The sequence below is a fragment of the Eulemur rufifrons genome, chromosome 4 (assembly GCF_041146395.1).
Source record: "Eulemur rufifrons isolate Redbay chromosome 4, OSU_ERuf_1, whole genome shotgun sequence".
Classification (NCBI taxonomy): Eukaryota; Metazoa; Chordata; class Mammalia; order Primates; family Lemuridae; genus Eulemur; species Eulemur rufifrons.
In genome coordinates this window covers 15,440,286-15,464,210 of record NC_090986.1, presented here as the reverse complement: position 1 = coordinate 15,464,210, position 23,925 = coordinate 15,440,286, and the positions used below count along the sequence as shown (strand labels likewise).

General features: G+C 38.1%; 1 protein-coding gene across 3 annotated transcripts in view; it reads right to left on the bottom strand.

Moving 5' to 3' along the window:
• EFNB2 (ephrin B2) overlaps positions 1-23,925 on the bottom strand; it is a 44,871-nt gene that overhangs the window by 9,064 nt on the left and 11,882 nt on the right. For all 3 annotated transcript variants that reach the window (XM_069467040.1, XM_069467042.1, XM_069467041.1), the window contains exon 2: positions 12,713-12,996. In XM_069467040.1, coding sequence (XP_069323141.1) covers positions 12,713-12,996 — 284 coding nt within the window. The remainder of the gene's footprint in view (positions 1-12,712; positions 12,997-23,925) is intronic.

Below are 23,925 nucleotides of genomic sequence, written 5' to 3'. Positions count from 1 at the left end.
TTTTGCCACCAGTTAGGAATGATCTAAGTTGTCACGAAAAACCCTGTTTTAAGACGTTAGTAACAACCGAAACGTCAGAAGGTAAACTTTACAAGTATGACATAATTCAGAATGACTTCAATCTATTTTATGTTTGATATAACTATAATTTCCCATAGTGAAAATTAACTTCCCTCTTTCTTACTATATCCTCATCTGGGAGTATAATTCTAATTCTAGAGGTCCCCACCCTGCCTTGAACAATGACACAGCCAAGAGTGAACTCTGAGATAAAACCATGAGATTGATACTCTGATTTCTCTTGCAACAGTCAGTCACCAAGGAGCTTTAAAAGCCTTCGTGGCTGATTTTGAAAAATAACAAGAAATCATGAATGCTTGGAAATAAAATCTATTTCCATTTTAGGAGACAATTTTGCAATTATTTTTATTGTTCATTTGAATGTACTGGGATTTTTCAACTTGGAGAAAGAGCAAAAATAAATTGTTACCTCGTCATACTCAGTTTTTCTTTGTGTCTCTCTACCAGCATTATCTAATGTCGCCACAGTCATAGTTTTACTAAATGGGTGAAATTGTATTTAATCATTGAGAGAGAAAAAAATAACATTATTATACCTAAGCTTTTAGCGCCCAGATATTTTTTTCCCTTGGCTCAAGGAAAAAATAGACTTTATAAATTTATAAATTACTAGAAAACTTCTCTATCCAGTTGGAAAACAGGCTTAATAAAGATACATGGGCATTTGCTGTTTTAAAAGCTTTTGCTTTCGGGGTCTAATCGCCAGTAGTGAGTATGAAGCAATCCCTGTATTTCCCCCCAGGGCCTAATTTCCAGTGGGTGGAGATCGCTGCTCAGCAAAACAGTTTCCCTGTGTTCACATTGTCTGCAAGTTCTTGCAGCACATCTGAAAGTTCACTGCCAACGTCTGTGGCTACCCATTTATTTGCACCTATACTTATTTGTCACTTTCAGTCATTGGGAACAGGACACTGGTTATGTGAGTAGGAGAGAGAGAGAGTGAGAGAGAGAGAGAAAACCAGTGAGTATTAAAACAGGGTAAAGGGGCAAGAATATTTCTGGCAGTGTTTTTCAGGCCAGCCCCACGGAGAGGAAATAATATTCCATTTGAGCGGGTCTTCCTTTGATTGTACTGCTCTCTCCCCAGGAGGCGAAGCTGCAGCTCCGGACCCTGGCTGTGTTCGGTCCATCACACTGGTAAGAAGGTGCTGATCAGATGGAATCAAACTTTGGGTTTGTGCTGGTATGTGGGCCTCCTTCATAGAGAGATTAGGAATGGGGAAGTACAAAGTGTCTTACAGAATGATGGCATCACTATGAAGGGAAAGTTTTAAGTTCTTGTGGGAAGAATGAAACATCAAGAAATACTAATACTATGGAGGGTATTTAAAACTATTTTAAAATATAGCTTATTGATATGAGTCCAGGATGGGGTGAGGGACTGCCAGACACTTGAAAACAAACATTTATGTCAACTTCATCAAAGAAGTCCCCCAGAGAGAGACAGCCAATGAGCATACAGGGTCAGGGAAACCACAGAGGAGAAAGAGTAAGAACCTTTCTAGAAGAATGTGAAGCTGCACCTGGCATGATTCATTCTCACTGGGTCAGAAACAAGCAGCATTTCATGAAGATCCTCTGTGGAAAGCATGCTCTAGTTCTACTACTCTTTTCTGCCATGTCATCACACGCTGGCCCTGCTCCTTGCGATTTCTCAGGCCAGCCTTCCTACACATCAGTCTGCTTCAGCTCAGCACAGATTTGGGAAGACCAGAAGCCTGTGAACTGGCAAAGCCAGGAGCTAAAAAAAGCATAATCCATTAACAACCCAGAAAGCAAAACTGTGACTTTAAATAAACATAACATACCAAACTAATTACTGTTTTCTCATAAATCTGAGTGTCCAAAAATAAATAAGTAAATAAATAAATAAGGTATGTAAGCTGAAAAATAAGGAGGCGAAAAAAAATTGTAATTACTTCACGTGAACACAGAACCCAAGAAGCTAAGATCTATCTACTTAACATCCTGACATCAATTCAAATTCAAAATATGTGATACAAATTCAGAGTATGTACTACAGAAACAGGGATTCAATTTCTAGAACTCAAATTAATATCGTTTAATGCCTTGAGTTTCACACTTATTCTCTGAGATACTAACTTAGAAAGAATAAAGTTCTAAACATGGAAATGATAATGTTCACTCAATGCCAAAAATTAAATCCTGTTTCTTTATAGTTAATTAATAAAAACTTCTGAAACAGAAGCATCTTTATAATATGCCAAAAGAAAGAAGAAAAACTTATTCATTTCTTCTAACTTCTTCCTTTTTATGTGGCTTTACAAAGAAAGAAATGAGGAATATACCACCACGACTTTCCAAGAGCCTCATTATTTTTGTTTGGCTTAATATCCAAAAAAGTTCAGCATTACTTCATATCACTTCATCCACTAATACCAAATTTGCCTTATCTTAGAGCAAAAGTTCTATGGTCTACTTCATTATATGACCTCATTTTAAGAAAGAAAAACACACACAAAAAAAATATTTTCAAAAAGGAACCTATATTCACCAAAGTTGAAAAGAAAAACAAAATCTTCTACTTGATGTGATAGTTCTCAGGGACGTTTGATTAACTCTTATTTTGCACGTGGGGAATTGTTCACAGCTAGAACACCGTATAAACTATCGGTGATATAGGATGTGTGGAGTTTCTCACCCCAAAACCATTGTTCTAGTATGACAGGAAGAATCACTTGAATTAATACCGCACTACTATGGTTGTGTTTTGAAAATTTAAAGCAGTAAATCATGCATTAAGAAGTAATAACTAACTGGCTATGCCTCGGTGACTTTTCTATGCAACAAAATTAATTAGTTTCTCCACTACACAGAGTGGATCTGGAAATAGTGAATTCTAAAATGGAGTCACAAGTTTTAGACCTTCCCTTCTGTTTCCTAGCATTAAAATGTAACCAACAATACCAGGTATCAAGTACAAATAGATGCTCTTGAATAAAATGGTATAATTTTATTTCCTTAATTTCAAATACTTATCATGAACAATAACCAGACATTCTATTGACAACTCAGAAATAAGAGGGATTTTTTTTTTAAAAAAAGTAACAACTTTGAAACAGTTCAGTAAGGTGTTTTTGTTTGTATGTGCATTTGAAAGATTTTAATGGTATTTATTACTTAGCCACTTTTACTGGGGAAGAGAGGATGCAAGGGTACTTTGGAGAACTGACCCTATCAGAACAGATGAGGCCTAGACCCTGGGGAAGACCAATGTATTGAGAGGAGAGTCACAAGGTGAAGCAATAAACACATTCAGAGCCTAAGGAATTCTAGCACAGCTTACTCACAGAAACTTTTAACCATTAAAAACTGTATAGAGGTCAAGTAAGTGACAATCAATGAAGATGCCAAGAACCATGCATATCTTTGACAATATGGACTTGAAAAGTTACCGGCCACAGACACTCAGAGTGAAAAAGACAGAAGAGGAAGAAAAGCAGTGAAGGCATGTCTACATGTGTGCATGTGTGTACAAGCATGTGTGCACACAGAGGGTACATATATCAAGAAAAGAAATCTCTCCAGGCTCAATCCAGCACACTGGTACTTTTCTAAGGAAGACAAAACAGTATGGCAATAAACTAGAAGCCCCCCCCCCACTTTTTTTTTTGCTGAAGACATGTTTTAGGCACATGAGATTCTTTATGGAAGGCTTTATAACACTTTATTTCCCTCAAATATTGCTTGCAACACCTCGGTATCTTGATTTTTAATGAATTCTGTTGAGCGAAAACATCTCTTTCTAAGTCTAAAATTTTATTGCTAAAAGTTATGATGATTTATGCAGGAAGAATTTCTCATCAGGTACAAAAAATTCAACATGATTCTATAAAAAAAAATAAAAGCTTTTCATCTAGTAGACTTTAAGGGAGTACTTCTTACTACCACAGTGATTCAAACAAAGTTAATACAGTGAGAACATGATAGTCCATGGTAAAAGAATAAATAAATTCACATAGAAAAGTCAAGCTTAATATGGGCCAAAACCTACTAAGAAAGAGGAATTGTGTTTTAAAAATAGGTGGCCAGATGCACACTTCAATAGTAATGACTAAGCTCGCATTTTTTTTAAAGAAAAGAATAATGTAAGAGTTCTAAAGATAAAACATAATCCCCTATTGTCTCTATTAGCTTTACTAAAGCATTTAAGGTTTTTAAAAATGAAAGTTCCCAGGCAAGAGATAGTGATAATATCTAATAAAAATATTGGGAACTCTAAAGAAGCATGTGTTTGAGTGAATTATTTCCAGCACATCATCCATTGCTAGCTCTTGAGTTTTTTTTAACAGTCTTAGTCATTAAAATATCCTTGCAGAGATACGGAAATGTCTAGCTAGGAGAAGGTCAGAGTAGAAAGTTCATGGTGGGGAGGGGGCACATCCTACAAGCCTCGCGCTCATTCTGCTGTCACTAATTGCATGCAATGATATTAATGACCCAGTAATTGGAAGACGAGTAGCACTGAAGTGGAAAACATCCATCTGAGGCCGAGTTCATCTCTAGGTGGTAGGACTTCACCAGTGACTGAGTTAATGTCTGCTGACAGTTTAGAATCTAACACTGCAAATGAGAAAATGTGCCACTCATGCTATAATAGTTTAGACGGACACGATGTTATTTGCTTTGACCACTTAGAGGCCAGCAGTAACCCCAAGAAAGTGCCCCTATCTAAATCTGCCCTACGCATGAACCTTATTCTGTTCTGGGGACACGTTCTGTACTCTAAGAATCCAGAGCAATTTTCCACATGTTTGCTTCAATAAAGGAATACCTTCATCTCCTGTTTAACATCAGGAACAACAGAACCGGGCCACTTCACTAATGCAAAAAGCCATTTGCAAAGCAAAAATGTCCTTCAGCAACACACAGAGCTGCTCCTCTGTAATGGGATCAATTACGGTCCTGCCCGGGGTTTTGACAATCCACCCGCCCATCCGTCCACCTGTCTGTCCATCCTTCCATCCAACAAAACTGAAGCACTTGTACTTGGCCAAGGACATCTGAAGTCTCTTATTGCCTCTATTTGTAATGTTTGAGAAATTTTTATTTTTAATAACTTCACTATTTATCAACTTTCTACTGAGCAGCTCAAAGTACTTACTAATATTATAAAAACACAAAATAGCATAGACTTATTAAAGCAATGGAATTGATTAATAGTAGAGCTAAAAAGAAAAAGTAAGGTTAGAAGTTTTAGCTAACTGCTACTATAACTACCTTTTCCCAGTGGCCCTTCCTCCCTCTCTACTACCCTGGAAAATTTTCTTAGTTCAACTTTGGAGGCATATGATTGCAAGTTAGTTACATGTTACACAATACATAACAAGGCATCAGTACCAACATGTTTGACACAGCATAGAGTTCATCATTTATAGTTCATGAGCTTCCCTGCTGTTGCTATGCATGATGCAATAAGTGTGTATGTATACTCTCTTAGACTATCTATATCTGCGCTATGTATGTAGGTAAACTATCTTCACTATTGCTATACATGCAATCTGTGTGTATGTATACTCTCTGTACTATATGTATGTACTACATATGTAGGTATACTATATTAACTATTGTTATGGATGCACTTAAATGTTTGGTGACCCAGGAGGCATGGTCATACACTAACAATATTGGTCGAAGCGTCTGACACCCTGGATTTAGTTATGTTTCTGACATTCCGTGGCCATGAGAACTGTACTAAGCTACGCATACTGTCTAAATTTCAAGTGTTCTCACAGTGATAAAAATTGCTCTCTCACCTGTGTTTCGAGACTCTAAAGTGAAGTAAGAGTCTGTGAAGGCCACAACACTTCCCTAAGTGAGCAGACACCCAGCCTGAGATTTTGAAACTTTAGGAACAAATGTGTGACTTTGAAGAACTGTATAAATAGAGTTGCTCAAAGTAATATTTCTTATGTCTTTCGGTGCCTCTTGACTACTTTCTTGTTTTATTTTGCTTTAAATTTTTATTTTGTTGATGAATATTTAAAGGCTATCAGGAAAGAAACTTGTCCTCTTTCATGTTCCAGTATTGTTCAATTATTTGTAAATCTAAGTGAACTTTTAAAAAATGTCATAAATACAGGTGCTAGAGATAGGAAGATATATACTGTAAAGTAATAAAGGCAGTTTTATTCTGACCACTTCCTAAGTAATTCTTTGTTCTAAGTAATCTTCCTTTCTCATCTGCTCAAACACCTATTTTGCATACCTAATTTTTAGTCTTTCCCCCTCCTTCAATAATTCCTCACTGCTCTGAGAATCAGAGCCATCTTGTTCTTCCATTGGCTATTTTGGGAATAAGGAGTGGTACTCACAGGGCCATCTCTGTCTAGGTTTAAATGAGATAAGCTGTCACAACTGCCCAGGTGACACCATTTAATGGGAACAGAGAGTCTCTGTCCACAACAGCCTTATCCTATTATGCACTCTGAGCCATCAGGGACAAATATCCCAAGGGTCACAACTCCATTAGACCCAAGAGCCAGAAATTTCTCAGCACAATCTCAAATCAAGCAGGAGCTAAGACTTCATTCCTTATATGTAAAGAATGTAGCTTTCTTTATTCCTACTAAATTCAACAAGGATCCTTAATGATATACACTAGAACAGCCTCCAATACAGTCAGAAAGGGACTTTTATGTTAGGAAATAAGAGAAACAACACTTCTAATTATCAGACTAATGGACTGATCTACTTTCCCAGCTTGTCTCAGTGACGAGGCAACTCTGACACATTTATTTTCTTTTCTGGAAGATTATTTATACTACTACCTCAGGATGCTGTTAAAATTATCAATAAAAATACAGTATTTTATTTGTGCAATAGGGAACTGAGGAAAAATCCTGGCAAGACTGGTGAAATGGAAATTGGGAAAAATGATTATATGTATCTGAAGACTCCTCCCCTGTCTGTCTCTTCTGGGTCTTACAAAGGATCTTCTAACAAGCTTGGGCAATTCCAGGAACAAAAAGATACATAAATGCATGTTTCTTGGTAAAGGAAGCCCAAGGACAAAAGAACTTTTATAACATTCAAAGAAGACAAAGAGGGAAGATCTTATAATTAAGTTATGCAGCATTACTGAAACTTGTAAACTCTCTGGAGTTTCATCTTATGCATGGACTTCTAATCAGTGAAGCTTTTTAAGCCCATCTTTCCCAGGTCCTCTCTAGCCCCCAGCAAAGCCCAGGTTTGCCTCCAGTCTCATGCCTCACTCTTCCTCCTCTGCTCCAAAGTTAAGCTTTCGTTGCACTGATTTGGTGCCAAGAACTTTAGGTATCTTATCCCATTTAAACTTCCATCAATGCTGGGAACCAAGTACTATCATCATTCCCATTTTACGGAAGAAGAGACTGAGGCAGAGATGGTTAAGTTACTTGTAACAGGTACTCAAGAGCCCACGTCTGTCAGACCTGACTCTTCACTACTATGTCAATCTGTTTCTCTAAGGGGCATGCACATACTTATCCTCCAAACACCCAAATGTAGTCTCTAAGCAAGTTTCTGATGAACATTCTGTTACAAAGATGACAGTTGTAAGTTAAAAATAAAAATGTGTTTAAATGCTTGAACTCAGCAATTACGTGCAAGGTATCAAACATAAATCCTCACCCCTCAGTCAGAGGACCTAAGTGACAGGCTGATGTTGCTATATCACTAAACTGCTAGATGACATTTAATGATAGGAATGTGGCTTTTGCTACATTTATCATACATAAATAATTCCTCAAACAAACCACATAATCACCTCATATAGCCTACATATTTTTATGTATTCTAAAAGAGATCTATATGTTAAAGGACATTTGAAAGCTCCCATAACTATTTTGCTAGGGAAAGAGATTATGGAATATTCAGCATATTTCAGTGCCACTAGCCAAACCTACTTCACAGAAATAAGTAAATCAAAAACAGGGAAAAAAAAACATATATATATATATATATATATATGTATGCTTAACAAAAATGAGGAGTAGAATCTACGGTACAGTTCTTCTGTTTTGATTCTTTAAGAATATTGTATCATTATATGTGTGCTAACATTTTACTATATTTTGTGATTTTGCTTAGAAGTGGAGTACATGCCTAAAGAAAACAGCAAATCTGTTTATGGAGCATTCCAATTTTACATGCTCTTATTTAAAAAAAAAAATGCTTTAGACAATTAAACCAGTGAGGGGGTCCTAAGAAATGATAACTCCTCCAGACTCATTCAGTGTTGCTCGAGGATGACTTTGCCAAGGCATGGAAAGTGAAGGACGACTCTAAGGACCACTGTGAGCACTACCACGGGGTATATATTACAGAACAACCTTTAATGAAACAATCTTCGGAAATGATGACTTGTAGACTATGCCACAAGATCATGCCTTACCCTATGAATCTGCAGCAAAATAAGGCAAAAGCCGCACAGTTTAAATTGGGAGGTGCTCCACTAATATGGTTTCCTTTGTCTAACAGCTCTGCCATGGCTACTGTTCACGTAAAATGTATTAACACAATGGCATTCATTTTTCACCCATCTCTGACTCACATAATTTTGGTAGTGTGATGAAAATCTCTTTGTAGGTATTAACATTTTGCAAGGTTTTATGGTAAGGCTGGATAACCAACCCACAGAACCTTCACAAGGACAGCTGTTGCAAAGGGCCAACACATCAAACTTGCTGACTCATTCAGCTCTGGGATGTCACCTCTAAAAAGGAATTGTAAACCAAGCACAAAAATTGCTTCAAAGGAAACTTTGTGGATTAAAGGCTGGGAACACAGGAATGCTTTCCCAATATTAATTGGAGTGTTTACTATGTCTAAGACAGAACTTCCCTTGAAAATGGGCAATATCAGAACAGATAGTTAGTTCATAAACATTTAAAAAATTTTGAAACCTAATAAAAATACATAGGTTATTTAAAATACTTACTATGTTTTCAAGGCAATTAAGGATCTGAACATATGAAAGAACAGGGGGCTCTTCTGACCAAACAGTCATAACATCCCCCCCTTGGATCAGGAGATTTTATTATGCAAATTAGACCCAAGGCTAATTACTAAACTAGGTCACTTGAAAAAGTCAATTCCAAACAAGAAGAAAACCCATATACGGATGCTCCTCAATTTAGATGGGACTATGTCCCAATAAACTCATGCTAAGTTAAAAATACCATTACATTGAAAATGTATTTGATACCCTGATAAACCCATCAAAAAGCCAAAAATGATAACTTGAACCATGGTAAATGGAGACTGTGTAGCATTTTGCCACAGGTCAAAAGCAAATAATCGTCTATGAGAAAAATAAATGAGGGTGCATATTATTTTGCCAAATCATTTCCTAAAGGAATTTGGTGGATACTCAGTAGACTTAAAAATACAGTTCCAATTAAAAATTAATATTTACATTTAAAACTCAAAACTGTGATGATTACATTTTAAATCAAGTAACATGACAAATCAAATTAAAATTTTTTAAAGAATTTACAGCAGATTCTGTCCATTTCAATTGGAGAAGAACCATACTAATGAGTGATCCTATGTTAGCTTTGTATGTTCAACCACAAAATGGCTTGGGACTGGAGAAGACCGCCATCATTTGACAGAACAACACTAAAAATATTTTCTAGAGAAGCAAATTAAAGCAAAGAAATAAAGTAACTTTCCCATTGAGCTCAGGCAGCAGGACTAGAACCTAAGACTAGAGACTCCTGGCCTAATTGTTCTGAAATGCTGTTCATTTAGGGTGCTACCCTACACCAAATCAGTCCATTTGGACTGCCCCCCATCAGGGTGAATCAATCACTATTCCAAAGTATCAAATCTCTATCTATTTTTCCTTCCTATGGGAAAGAAACCAGAACACAATGATGATGATATTAATAACACTGTCCGTTGTGAAGGTGCTTACCAACTAGACACTAAGCTTTAGAGTTAATCACATGGAGTATATAATGCAGCAATTCCAATACCAATATTATTTACTGTATAAAAGTGATTCAGTTATTTCAAGTGTTAAAAATATACTTGTAAATTTGAGTACTTTCCATCATGCTACCTAATGCTATTTTATGAATGTACTGATATAAAAATTACTACCTTCAAACATTTTCCTTCTCAAAAAGACAGTAACAGAGCGTGACTCTGTGTGTATTTGTTTGATGTGGAAAGCAGTGACTTTTTAAAATCCCTTAATTGTTTTGGAGCCTTGGAATTCTTGAAGAAGCAATGCAAAGCCAATATTAATTTTTAAAACTATTTTAAAATTTGTTCTTTGTATTTCCCATTTCCTTTTGAGGGAAACTTGTATATCAATGAGCTTTGCTGTAGGGTGAGTGAGAAATTGGCGTCTGCATTTTTCCAAGTATCTGAAATGCCTTCCTATGCCTATCATGTGGTGAAGTCTTTCAACTCTCTGCTGGAAGTCTCCCTGGACTTCCGGCAAACTTCTGAGCTTTGGGTCCTTTACCCAATCCTGGGACAGTCTCTCAACCAGCAACATTCACATAGCCCTCATTGTTTCAAACTTGAAATCCTCAACTGGATTTTAAGAATGATTCTTTTATCCCAGGCCACCACATGCTTTTGCACTGTAAATCATAGCTCTAGGAAGAGTTCTGGGGGTCAGAGTAGTTCAGCTAACTTCAAGGAACCTGTTAATGTGGTATGAAGAATTTTCAAAAAAAGAAAAATAAGATGCCATTATTGTGTCAATTAAAATTATAAATATAAATTAAACTGTGCTTGTAAATATAAATCTTCCCTTGTAGCAATAAAAAGTAATTATTAAATGCTCACTGCTTTAAGCAAAGAGATGTTGGTAAACCATTTATTTATTTGCATATTACTTTAAAGGTTAAAACCCTTGATGTTTACTGAAATCCCACTTGCACTTAGTGGGAACTCAGAATTTGCAAAGCAATCTTTATGAAGTCATAAACTAAAGTAAGAGGACAGAACCAGGGACTGTTGGCTTATCCGTGCACTTGGGCTGCAGCCATAGTTTTAGGGACATGCATTTGCCACCATAGGAACATCTAATCTCTAGTGCGTCCATTCTTCCAGCACACTCACCTTCTTTCTCCCACCCTACCCAGGGGCATTAACCTTCTTAATGAATTCATCTGATCAGTTTCAGTTCCCTACAAATGTCACACTAAACATCCACATCCACTGGAAAAGTCTTACTTCAAAAGTCTTTTAAAAAAGAAGTACCATTAGGCTTCCAAAACCTTAAAGTTTCCATGTATTTTACTTAGTAACTATTTTATATTTTCAAAGGCTTCCCTATTATTCTGTACACTTCACCACCCCATCTACCTTTTTTCATCTCTGCATGCTTTTATTTTCATTTTTTGATAATTATTCCTTTAAGTATATAATTTACCACTTTCTCTTTTTCTTTGCTACTTATTCTTGGTAAGCTACTCTAAGTAGCAAGTTGGCTTTAAAAGTAGGTTTTCAGGTTCACAGCAACAGACACCGAGATAATTAGGTGTCTATGACCACCTTTGTTTTAATTATTAATGTCATAAAAATATATATTATTGAGCACTCAATAAGTATTCAGCAAATACTGTGCTTTAAAGTACAGCTCAGAGGTTGAGAAGCCAGAGTTTCAATCCAATCACCAAGAGGTAGGAGAGCCCAACCACAGGCAGCAGTTCCCTAAGGAACTGAAGTCTAGGTGAAGCAGGAATGGAGAATTCAACCTGGTTATGAGTTGTTACTTTAAAACAAAGAAACTAAGAAAAAATATTACATTGCTTGAATGATATGAACGGCTGTCTGAGTCACCCAGACCTTACTCTGACACAACCTGGGGCCCTGGGAATGACCCTGGCCTTGTGCCCGCAGGTGATCTGCACATAGTAGGCATGTGCTCAAGGTGTGATCCTTAGTGGACTTCACAGACTCATGAGCTACTTCAGATATGACCCAAAGTATACATATAATCCATTCCTGAAACAATGTGTCAAATTATTTATATATATATATATATATATATATATACACACACACACACAGAGTAATTCATTGAGCAAACCAAGTTTTGTCTTATTTTTCTAAATCTGGTTTAAGGTGACCATTGTGCTTTGCCTGTAAGGCCCACTCTTCCAGTTTATGATGTCCTCTTCTTTGGAACGATAGCTTCATGAGGAAAGTGTACCATTTATTACACCACCTTGCTCCCTGTTGAATCCCTAGCACTTAAGCACAGTCTCTGATGCAGAATCAATACTAAATGAATGAGTGAATGAATGGATGAATGGATGAAGAGAAAAGGCATTGCACAAGATTTACCTATCAAAATCTCACCAATGGTCCTTAAAAATGGTTTTGTCAGTAGAGATGCTGAATATATTCACATAATACATTTATTTTAATGCAATAAGAATTCTAGGAGTTTTTCTTTTCTTTTTGGGTATTTATATTTAATGAATACTGCTAGCACAGGGTCCCAAATTCAATTAGAGTTTCTTTGAAAAAAGTGGACAATTGTTCAGCAAAGATTCTCACCAAGTTATTTGCCACAATACTTTTAAGGAAACAAAAATCAATACAAACCTATTTAGCTTATCCTAATTTCTATAAAATAAATGAATAGAATTATACTTACATATAATGTAATAATCTTTGTTCTTCTGAAATTCTAGACCCCAGAGGTTAGGGCTGAATTCTTGAAACTTGATAGTGAATTTTACATCTTGGTCTGGTCTGGCACAGTTGAGAAGAGGGGTATTTTCCTTCTTAATAGTGCATCTGTCTGCTTGGTCTTTATCAACCATATAAACTTTATAATATTCATACTGGCCAACAGTTTTAGAGTCCACTTTGGGGCAAATAATGTCCAATTTGTCTCCTATCTGTGGGTATAGTACCAGGCCTTGTCCAGGTAGAAATCTAAAAGCACAAAAAAAAAAAAAAAAAATAGGCATTGAGTTGATAAAAGTTAACAGTATCATAGTTACAATATAGCCAGACAATGCCAATAATCCCAAACTAAAATTTTTCAGATCCACAACATTATTTATCAAAAGCCTCTTAGTTCAGATCAACACAGGATGAATATATTTGGGAATTAAGCTTTAAAGGAAAAAAAGAAAGAAAGCACCCTCCTTTCTCTAAACTACAGGACTGGGCAACCTGTTGACATTTCTTTACCACCCCTTCGTTTGTAACATTTCAGTACTCCTTTGTGTAACTTTACAACAACTTTTCCTCCAGGGTGAGTCAGAGCTTCCCACATGTTTGTTATTTTTTAACTATTGGCAGCTTTAGTTTATTGGGCATGCCACAGAAAGATCTCATCGATTCCAGGGAACAGTGAATCCACTAATACTTTGTTGTCCTGTTAGTTTCCATTTGCTGTTGATGCTAATTAACAGACAAGTTTCATCAAGAATGTTTCAAATTACTTATCATAATTAGTCAGTCACTGATCAAACAATGGGTTTTTTATTACACCAAACAAAAGAAATGTCTTACAAACCCATAAAAGATAACCAGAAATAATTAGTCGTAGTATTGATTCAGCTGCAAAATGAAGAGTCCTCTACTTGCAAGGACAACAACTACCGTCCTTGCTCTACAAATCTTTTCTTTTCCTTCCCTTGAGATGTATTTGCTCCAATTAATTCTTAGAAGCAAATCTTTAGAACTAAGACTACTGATACAATATCCCCTTAGTGCTCACAGCTAAAAGCTTCCCTCCTCCTCCTTCTCTGTCTTGCTAGCCATCCTGCTGAAAGATCTTTCTTAACGGGGAGTTTCTCTGAAAAAATGAAACAAGAGCTTCCTAATGAACATCCTTCTACAAGTGCTAACACTAACAACACACTTAGAAATCCCAGCTCCTTCGAAAACAGCCAAGCCTGTAGGCTCATTAAAATATTAAAGCCTGAGAACAAAAGCATTGCCTCTGGTTCCTCCCATTCCAACCCTTTCTTTGACCAGAGATATACCAGCCATGGTGACTAGAGGGTCATAATTCACTACCGGAGAAGAAGTGAGGCTGAGGGGTACCCCCAGTTTCAAATCTATCCTGAGGTAACAGCTTACGATTTATGCCCATGAGTGGTATTCATTTTCTGAAACGTGCGTGAGGGTGGTTATGAAACAGCACTAGCCATAACAGAAATAATATTACAGATTCATATTAAAAACCAATACTCTTTATGGCAGGAAAAATGCACGTTGTACACGGTGGCTTGTTTCTCTTTCTTGGGAATGTGTTATTGTACAACCCCAAATTGAGAGGGTGGTCCTTTTTTTTTTTTTTTTTAAACTGAGCTTCTTTAGCAAAGGCGTATGACATTCATTCAAAAAAAAAAAAGTGAACGAGAATAATTTAACATAAAATCCTTCTGTGAAGCAGAACTTAAAATGATTTTTTTTTATAACAAAGATAAATTTAAAACATCCATGTGTGCACTGCTGAAGAATTGCCTAGAACTTTTAACAAATGTAGATCACATTGCTTAGTGAGAGCCTCTCTGTGACCTTTTTGCCCATTTCTACAGTCTTCTGGAGAGATACTGCTAAAATTTAACTCCAGGGGATGGAACAGCTTCCCCAAGGTACTCACTCAACCTCGTGAATGCCAATGTATTCTCTCTGGACAATTTCATCTTCTTTGTGGCTAAAACACAACTCAGTTTCTCCAGGAATAGACTGATCCAGAATGTTCGTGGATGAGGTTAATTTCTTCACCTCTGCATCGCCCCACAGTGATTCTGATGTGTTGCTGTGGTTAAAGACCACAGGATGCCTGGCAGTAGGTAACAACTACATTCGGTGAGCATTAAATTGCTCATCTTTCTGATACTTCCCCTTTTTATGTCTTATTTCTTGACCTTTTTAGGAATTCTTCAAGGTATACAGAAACCAGGGGCCAATTCCTTCCCCGGGGGTTTCCCATCCCACTCCAAGCATTTTCTATCCTAAATCTGTTCCTTTTGTACCTGGCACAAAGCAACACCACAGAGGTGTAAGCTACTGTTAGAAGTTTTCATAAAGAACAAGCCCTGGGGGCTTCCCAGGCCCCAGAGCTCAGGATCCTCACCAAGCCAGATGTACCCACTTCTCTGTCCATTCATTTAGTTCTTTTAAGAAAAGGCATCACACCCCTTCCAAGCCGTACATCTCTGCATATCTTAGAACTCCCCCACATCACGCCCTACGTCCAAAGTTTGCCTCATTAAGCGCTTTCTTCATTCAAAATGCTCCCAAGATCCTGTTTCATTCATGAGGTTTTGTTTTTTCCCTGTTTAAAAACTCATGGGAGGTTTCTCCCCCTGCCACGCAAGCCACTCCTCAGGACTCTCCCGGTGCCGTGAGGTCAAGAACACAGGACGTGGGCCAGTGTGGCTTCAGGGATCTCTGCGTTTTAGACCACGTTTTCAGAAGACACAAATCACAAATGTAATTGAATGAATCTTTTAAACTTATTTCACAAACTAGCCAGGCCTTCCTTCATGTAAAGTTGTCATTCAGTGTATGCAATCTAACTTTGTTAAAAATCTATACTGGTCAGAGCCGGGGGTGGATGGCAACCCATGGGGTGGCCTCTCGAAATGACAGTGCAGGGAGAGAGTCTCGAACATCAATAAGCAGATTTGATATGCTGGTAAAAATGAATCCTGACAAAACTCACTATTCCTAATGCTTCAAAAAAGCGTCAATTCCACTTTCAGAATACATTGTGGCAAAAAGTGAAGCAAGAATTTGATCCATTGCTCTTAAAAAGCAATTGTTTCAAGAGCTCATTAAAAACAATTATTGCTTCTTTAATTAAATACAAAAGGGCCCAATACGTGAGTGCTTCAGTGGTTTATTTTTTAAGTATATTTCTGAACAGTTAGCACACCAGTGACTTTAATTGACGAGATCATGGTTTCTCAGTGGACAGAGTGCAATTGAGCTGAGAGCCCACCACAGACCTCCTGCCCGTGTTATCACTCAGGATGGTCTCCACTGCTGACCACAGAAGAGCTGCAGAAGGCCCTCTGTCTCCCAAGAGCCCTCACGCTTTCTAAAGCAACACAGCAGCAAACAAGAGTACTGTGAGTAGAACTAAAGCGACCTATTTTGTGCCAGATGCTCTGAGTGATAGAAAAGTGGACGATCTCTGATCATCAGGAATTTATAGTCTAGCTCCCTGAGGGCAGGCAGGTCTCCTGTGTCTGATTCAATACTAAATGCCCAAGGGGCTGACAGATGGTAGGCGCTCGATAAATAATGTATTAGTTGAAAAAATATGAATGAACAAATGTAAGCTAACGTTTACACAAATTAAGTGCTACAGACTATTTGCAGATCATAGGCGTGATAGGAATTCTGAAGACAGAACCACTGGGAGTTGGGGCAGGGGCAGGCTGAGTAGGAGGGATGGGATTTCCATAAGACGTCATCCCACGCATGATGGTGTTTCTGGAGAACAAGGAGCTGTGCAGATGGAGTTTCTGACTCTTTTTTCTGAAAAAATTCATAAGTATCAGCAGTCTTGTACAATCCCTCTCTATTTAAAATGCAAGGCAATCATCTACTTCCAGAACCACTAATACCAGAAACGCTGCTGCTTTTGAGCACTTACTCTTTGCTAGGCACTGTCCATAGCACCTTCCATCACATTTTCTTCATTTAGGAACCACTCCCCGACCCAACACGATAAACAGGTGGAGATACCCTGGTGCCCAACACGTGACAGAAAACCCCCTTTTTCTGAACAGTTTTTTTTTTTCAGTTCTCACTGCAGCACATTAAATTATAAATCTGCTTTGGTGAAACACAGTTTTTCCTAAATCAAGCTTTTCATAGATAAGCCATGAAGTTAGAGAAAATCCAGAGAAAGCCAATACACACGCAGGCTGGGAGTGTCACATGGAAAGACACGGGGAGTCTAGCTCCATGCCAAGCACACATTAAGTTGCACCTATCGTGGTGAGGCCTTTTCTGCCATAGTCATCTGGCACCACTGTTCATGGGGGTGTGCATGCCTTGCCCTGGAAGCCAAGAGCCAAAAGGTGAGGAAGACACGGACCAGTTACATGGGATTTGTGTTTTTACTATAATGTTACAGATAGATTCCAAACAAGTACACAAATAGCAAAATGTACATGAAAAACAAATGGGGCGAGTTTCCTAATACTGCCATTTTTTTTAATAGAAAACAATGAGTCCTACATGTTATAATCAAGTCAGTAAAGGTAGAGTTCTATAACTGAAGGCAGGGGGTTTACATTAGAATTTTATTACTTTGAGATTGCTTAGAGACATTAATAACTTAGACTACATAGCACATCTATGCCTTGAATATTTTGTAATATTCAATAATACACTTATCCTATGTTGACTTTGAAAGTGTTAAAAAAAAATAAAAAAGAATTATGGTGATGAAAACCAGCTAACTTTAAATTACCAAACTGACTACTGAATTACTAAACTGACTATCCATAGCGGATGCCAAACACACATTTCTTTCTGTGTGTTGAGATAACTTTCATCTTCAAATGGCAGAAGGAAACCTCCATAGTTACAACCCATACCACATAAGGGAGGTTGCTCTTATTAAACCTTGTCCAAACAAGTGGCTAGAGAGGTGTCATTTAATAAAGTCTGAAGATTTTTTAATCCAAAATAATAAACAAAGACGATCAATAGAGATTCACGTCCTAGATAGGAGAGAGAACAGAGCTAGGCCAGTTCCTCTCTGACCTGGGCTACTCAAAGCCAGAGCACTTTACTGTCTTCTGGAGAGGGGAAAACTGCATCTTCCTCCCCAACAGCAGAACCTTCAGGCTCGGGACTGCTTTTCAGGCAATGGCGCTGTGGCTCCACGCATTTTCACTGGAGAGCTTCCCCGGGTGCCAAGGGGAGATCTTCCAAGAGTGGGGAATAATGAACAGAAATAGGAACTCCTGTGGTTTTTCCCAGTGAATCATTCCCAACCAAGACAATAGATGTCCTGACTGTGAATCAGATACGGAGATAATATAATGTGGAAAAAAATGGAAACCCTCAAGTAGGCTTTCCAAAGTTAACATGCCTGAAGTGAAATGATTTCATATTGGAATCTATTTTTACCCCTGGATTACCGATTGAACTTAATCCAAGTTTTAAAAAGCTATTCACCAAAGTGGACTCAAATACTTCTACATGAAATATAATACTTTGGGTAAATCTAACGATCTCAATTAGACATTAGTATTTAGTAATCTAAATGAGATCTCTAATAACCTAAATTAGATGTTTCAACTTCATAGCCGTAATTGTAGAAAGTTTTTTCCCCCAGTCATTATGCAACATAATATTCTTTAATGTTAATAGACTAGAACATAGCCGCAATTAACGAAGACAGCAGAAAGTTTTAATCCACACTGTGAACACATGCTTGTCTAAGGCACTGCCATAACGTATTAAAATATAAACCAGCCACTTAGAGTTCAGAGGTCACTATATGTGATTGTCGTTCACACACCAGATCACTGCACATTGGGATGTCACGTCTGGATTTTTTCTGCTGACTGGTATGGCATTATTAGGTCTCTCAAAGTGCCTGAGAAGTCAGATGGAGGCAGTGCTTGCCAGATCGCTTTCTGCACTTTGCCCAGTGTAACTGGAGGATCCATGCAAAGCCAGTAGGTGAGATGCTTACGGGTAGCTTTGGAGTGGACCTAGAATTGCAATCTCCGCCCCCCCACCACCCCTTCTTCCCCGCTTCTCCTTCCTCCCCTGACCATACCACAAGCACGAAAGTCTGATGACATCATACATGTTTCTTCAAGGGTGGCCAAGGCACGTAGGATTACCAAGAATACCCAAATCGCTGAGTGGCCACGTGGGGCGGGGGCAGCCTGTGAAAATGCACGTGAAAAAGAGATGGCCTGGTGGCTCTCCCGAGGGAAGCAACAGATCCCTAGAGGTGGATGACTGAAGAGCATGCCAAAGTTATCACACAAACAAGGGCAAGTTAGCATGTTAATAATCGCATGCAAAAAGAGTAAGCTGACACAGAATGAAGAGATCATAACAAAAAGAGGTAGATAGGAACTACCAGTTTCTGTGTCCAAAGAAATAGCTGGGCCAGGTAAACCCCCTCCTGCAGACAGGCGCAATTACGGTGCTTTTTGGAAATGCTGTACGAAAGCTTCCATTTAAAAAGTATCAGATCAGATCCAGAGCCACTCCTATCTAATATTATACACATACAAATCTGTTTTGATAAAATATTTAATATTTCTCCATAACTATGGCAAGTATCATGCACCTGAGTAACAGGGCCATGATACTCAAGTAACGAGACAAGGCAAACTCTGCCACATACGCTGGTGAGCGTGCAAATGTCATGGGGTGGGACACAGGAGACCTACACATACGGTTCTTCTGTCTCTGAAGAAAACTGCCCAGCAAAGTCAGACCCATAGGTGAATACATTTCTTTTCCACAAAGAATTAATTTTACTTTGCCTTTCATTCTGAAATTATATTATACAATCACTAGAAGTAGATGGCTAATTTCAGTTAAAAATATATACACAAAATATATGGTGTGTTATTCATTTATTTTGTTAATTACACAAAGACAAACGTAGACCATCTCACACAGAGCCTATACCCGAGACTATCTTGGGCTATCAGATGGTGGACTCAAGAGTGATTTTTAGCTTTCTGTGTTTTTCAAGATTCTCTGCAATAAACAGTCAATGTTTTTTGTGATCAGATTAAAACATTTTTTAATGTATAGTTTAAAAAACTGTTCTATCTTTCATAACTGATTTAAAAAAATAAGCATTTAAGATATTTAATGCCTATAGAACTTTTCAACTTTTCGTTGCAATTCCTTAGAAAGCAAATAAATTAAATTATCACAGTCTAAATGTGGCCTATTTAATACATCAATTCCTGAGTCCACAAAGCTGTAGTAACATATATCTTGTTTATTCAAACAAGTGCAAAATATGGAATACATAGAATTTACACTTAATCACTGAAATGCACAAACATTTCAAAGATTCTGAATCTCAGCTTTAGAAAAAGGCTCGGCCTAGCAGTTAGTAAACCAAAATTCATATAATAGGTTTATTCCCAAGCCAATGTTCTGTGTTAAGCACACTTTGAGTTTACTCCGTTTTGGAAAACATGAACTTCTTCCATAAATGCTTTAATTTTTATTTTAATTAAATGTCAAAGGCTACAGTGAAGAATAAAAGTAGTGTACAAATTGGTTAGTATGAAATCTGAGTAAGGATGTGCATTCTGCAGTTTTGCTGTAGTTGGTCGGTGTTGCCAGTCACCTCTTGACAAAGGACAGCTTGCTGCTCTAGATAGCCCAAGCCCCAGGGCCCTTAGCCCCTGCCATGCACTGTGAGAGCTCCGTGTCCACCTGGAGCTAGAACAGCATTAACACCAAAGACCAAGATTCTTTTCCAAAGTGCCCCGTGCACTTGGAAATACAAATACACCCAAAGAATGACTTCACATCACAGCCACATGAGTTTGATGGCACATTTTATAAACGAGTAGGACATCCAGTCTTGCATTATTTCCATTTAATGCCAGATTGTTGCTACGGCTTAGTAAGATATTCTTTAAATGCCCCAAACAGAAGAGTTTTGTTATAAAATGAATACATAAAAGCAGGGCCCAAGAAAGACACAGGCAATAACAAGAAATACTTGGGCAAAATGTTTTCCCTTTTTGTGGATAGCACTTTACTGCCCCCTTTTGCACTTTAACATCAGAACAAGTTTCTACACAGACATTTTGAAACCAGAGAAAGAGTGGGGTGTAGGGAGAGGCTGTCAGGGTTATACAGAATTAGGTTACCAGATACTACTGCTTAGAGTAACAAGTAATTACCTTAAAATTTCCAGCGAGTGCACCACTATCTTTTCAGTGGCTTTAAACCTCCAAGAAATAAGGTAGTAATTGGAGGCTTTAATTGACACTTTCTGCTTTAATTTGAATGTGTATGTGTGTTGGAACAATTGCCTGTTTTCACAGGTGCCCCTTCTTTCACACTTTCCTAAAACAAATATCATCTGCAACATGAACCTGATTTATTCAAGGAAAAGAAAAGGGGCCTAAAAGTAGGCTATACAAGTTGGAACCATTATAGTGTTGAGTGTGGGGGGGGCGGGGGAGGGAGTGCATTTCAAACTTCACACCAATGACAAGCAAACTCTTTTCAAGAAAAGGAAAGATGAGAGGCACAGAAATTCAAACGCATGGAGAGCCCACAGGCACACAAACCAGTTTAGCAACTCTTCAAGGTTAGGCTTATTTGTGTCTCTCATCTATGCCTACATTTGGAAAAAGGTAATTAAACTATAGTAGAAAGGAAAGTTTTATTTATTAAGTTCCAATGTGTAATGACAGAGCTAGAGGGCCCAGTCCCTGGCCCAATGACCTCAACTTGCATTTGAGAGTGTGTGCTGTTGTATATACTTTTATTTAAACTTAATCCATTTTCTTCTGTCATTCTACAATTACCAAATGAGTCAAAATAATATTAAATTTCACAGCCTACAGTGCTGCACAATTGAATGAAAACTGACTCCTTTTGATGTTAATCTTGTTTTTTATTTGTGATATAGAGCTTAAAACATGAGTGGCTAAAGTAAATTTTATTTTAAAATGCTCAAAGATAATTTTCTCATAGTTTAAATATTTTTTTCCAGAAACTAACACAAGTATTTATTTCATTTTTTTAAATCTGTGCCATGATTTTCACTGTCATAAAAACCTCCGATTCACCGAAGGGCATACCTATAACAGGCTGAGGTTGAAAAATATATCTTCTACTTATATATTAATCATCTATAAAGTCAAAGTTTAAGTGTGTGAAGTACAGATACCATTGTTGCCTTTTTTCACAAGTTAACAGAGACTATTAAAGACAAAAATCAACCACTCAAAGCAAAAAAAATTATGTCTTTATTTATGAAAGTGATTTAACACCCCACCACCACCAGTATCACAACTTTCCAAAAACAACACCACCAAAATCATCCCATGAATTGTGCAGCTAGATAAGGCAAAATTTGGGGATTTAAAGAGTCAGGCTGAGATGCTATGATGTGCAGTGGGAAAGTGAGAAGGGGAGTGATCTCACAAATGCCAAACTTTGTTCTGCTGGCTCTACCAGGCCGGCTCCATTATTGAAACAAGGATTTCATAACCCTCAGAGACAAGAGACATTGCAGGCTTCTTTCCCAACTGTAATTTGTTTGTGCCTGTACAGTCTTGTTCCAAACCGTGCTTTTAGCAAGAGTCTATAAAGGAAGGTGGAACTCTTGTTATTTATAGGTGAGGCACCAGAAAGAAAAATGGCTTTCACAGAGAAAGAAATTCAAAGGGCATCTCCAGCTGGTTCTCTGCTGTTTTAGATATAAGAGATCAGACCCATTTGCTCATTTACCTGAGTGGGGACAATCACAGAGATGAAAGGCATATGTAAATCATACAGGGAATGGCTTGGCACTAAAACACTTGAAGAAAGGGAATTGAGATATAGTGTAGAGCAAAGCAATATTACAATCTAGAGTGAGGATGTGTGTATCTTTTTTATCAACCCTGCTCATCCCTTTCATTCCTCCCATCAAGTTGTTTTTTTAACTCCAAAGAGTTTTGCCTATTTCGAAAAGTGATTCACCCATGTTTTATTAAAATGAAACCTCTCCCTTTTGGTGGGGAAAACAGCACTGAAAGTGTGCCCAGCAACGGGCTGCCATTCCCACTCGTCCAGGATTCAGCTTGTCTTGTTTTCCTCTGGACCCCAACTCCCCCAGGTGCCCTGCCTAGACCGCATGCTCCATAGGTGTTTGAGTAATTAAAGAATGAAGAAATTAACAAGTAAGGCATAAGATGAGATAAAACTCTCTTAGTTCTTTCTTGTTATAAGAAGAGCTTCTCCTTGCCAGTCAAGCATAATCCGCCCAGCGACACAGTTTACAAGGTTGTGTGCAGTTGCTGTACAAGCAACTAAACAGCTGCCTCCTGGACACTTGCTCCTGCCTGGGCTCCAGGAGGGATGAGGGACAGGTCTGTTGTGGGCGTGTGACAGGAGATATTTTCCTGCATGTCTCAGGGCTTTGCCATGGCCCATGGAGAAGGGGAAAAAGAGAGGGAAGAGAAACAGAGCAGGCTACAAAACAGCCAGGTCTGTACTGCTAACATCAAAATGGAGCAAAGCCAGATTGAATTACTGACTTCCGTACAGATCACCCCAAAACCGTGTACCTTACAAAGATGTGAACTGTGCTCCACTGTACCTTTGTGGACAATGTATTTCCTGCTCTACATCACCACATGCAGCCTGGAGTTACCTTGACCAAAACCCAAAAACCCTCCAGACATTAAATACTACAAGTGATTCAAACAAGCAGCTACTGAGAACTAAACCAGGAGTGAACTGGACAGGGAGGAGGTAGGAAGATGTGCTGGGCCCCTGAAGATTCGGTTGTTAGAGACCTCTGGCCCCAGGCCACTTGGTCTGCAGGTAAGCAGATGATTAGCATGGTGAAAATGCAAACCAAGAAGCAGCCCTCTGGAGTTCAGAGAACCCCAGGCCCACCAATATTCACCGCCTGGCTTCCTTAAACAAACTGCTCCAAACTTGCAGAACATCAAAAGCCAGATGGGCTGTACTGAATGAATCCACAGGCAAGAAGCCAGAATCCCAGTTTGCTGTAGAAATAGGCCTGGACTTGATTTGAGTCTTCTCAGCTCTGACAAGCTGGAAGCTGGCACAGATCCCAAAATCCAAAATAAAATGGCATTTAATTGTGACTAGACTCTAAAAAAGATGTCATACTATCTCCTTAGCTTGACA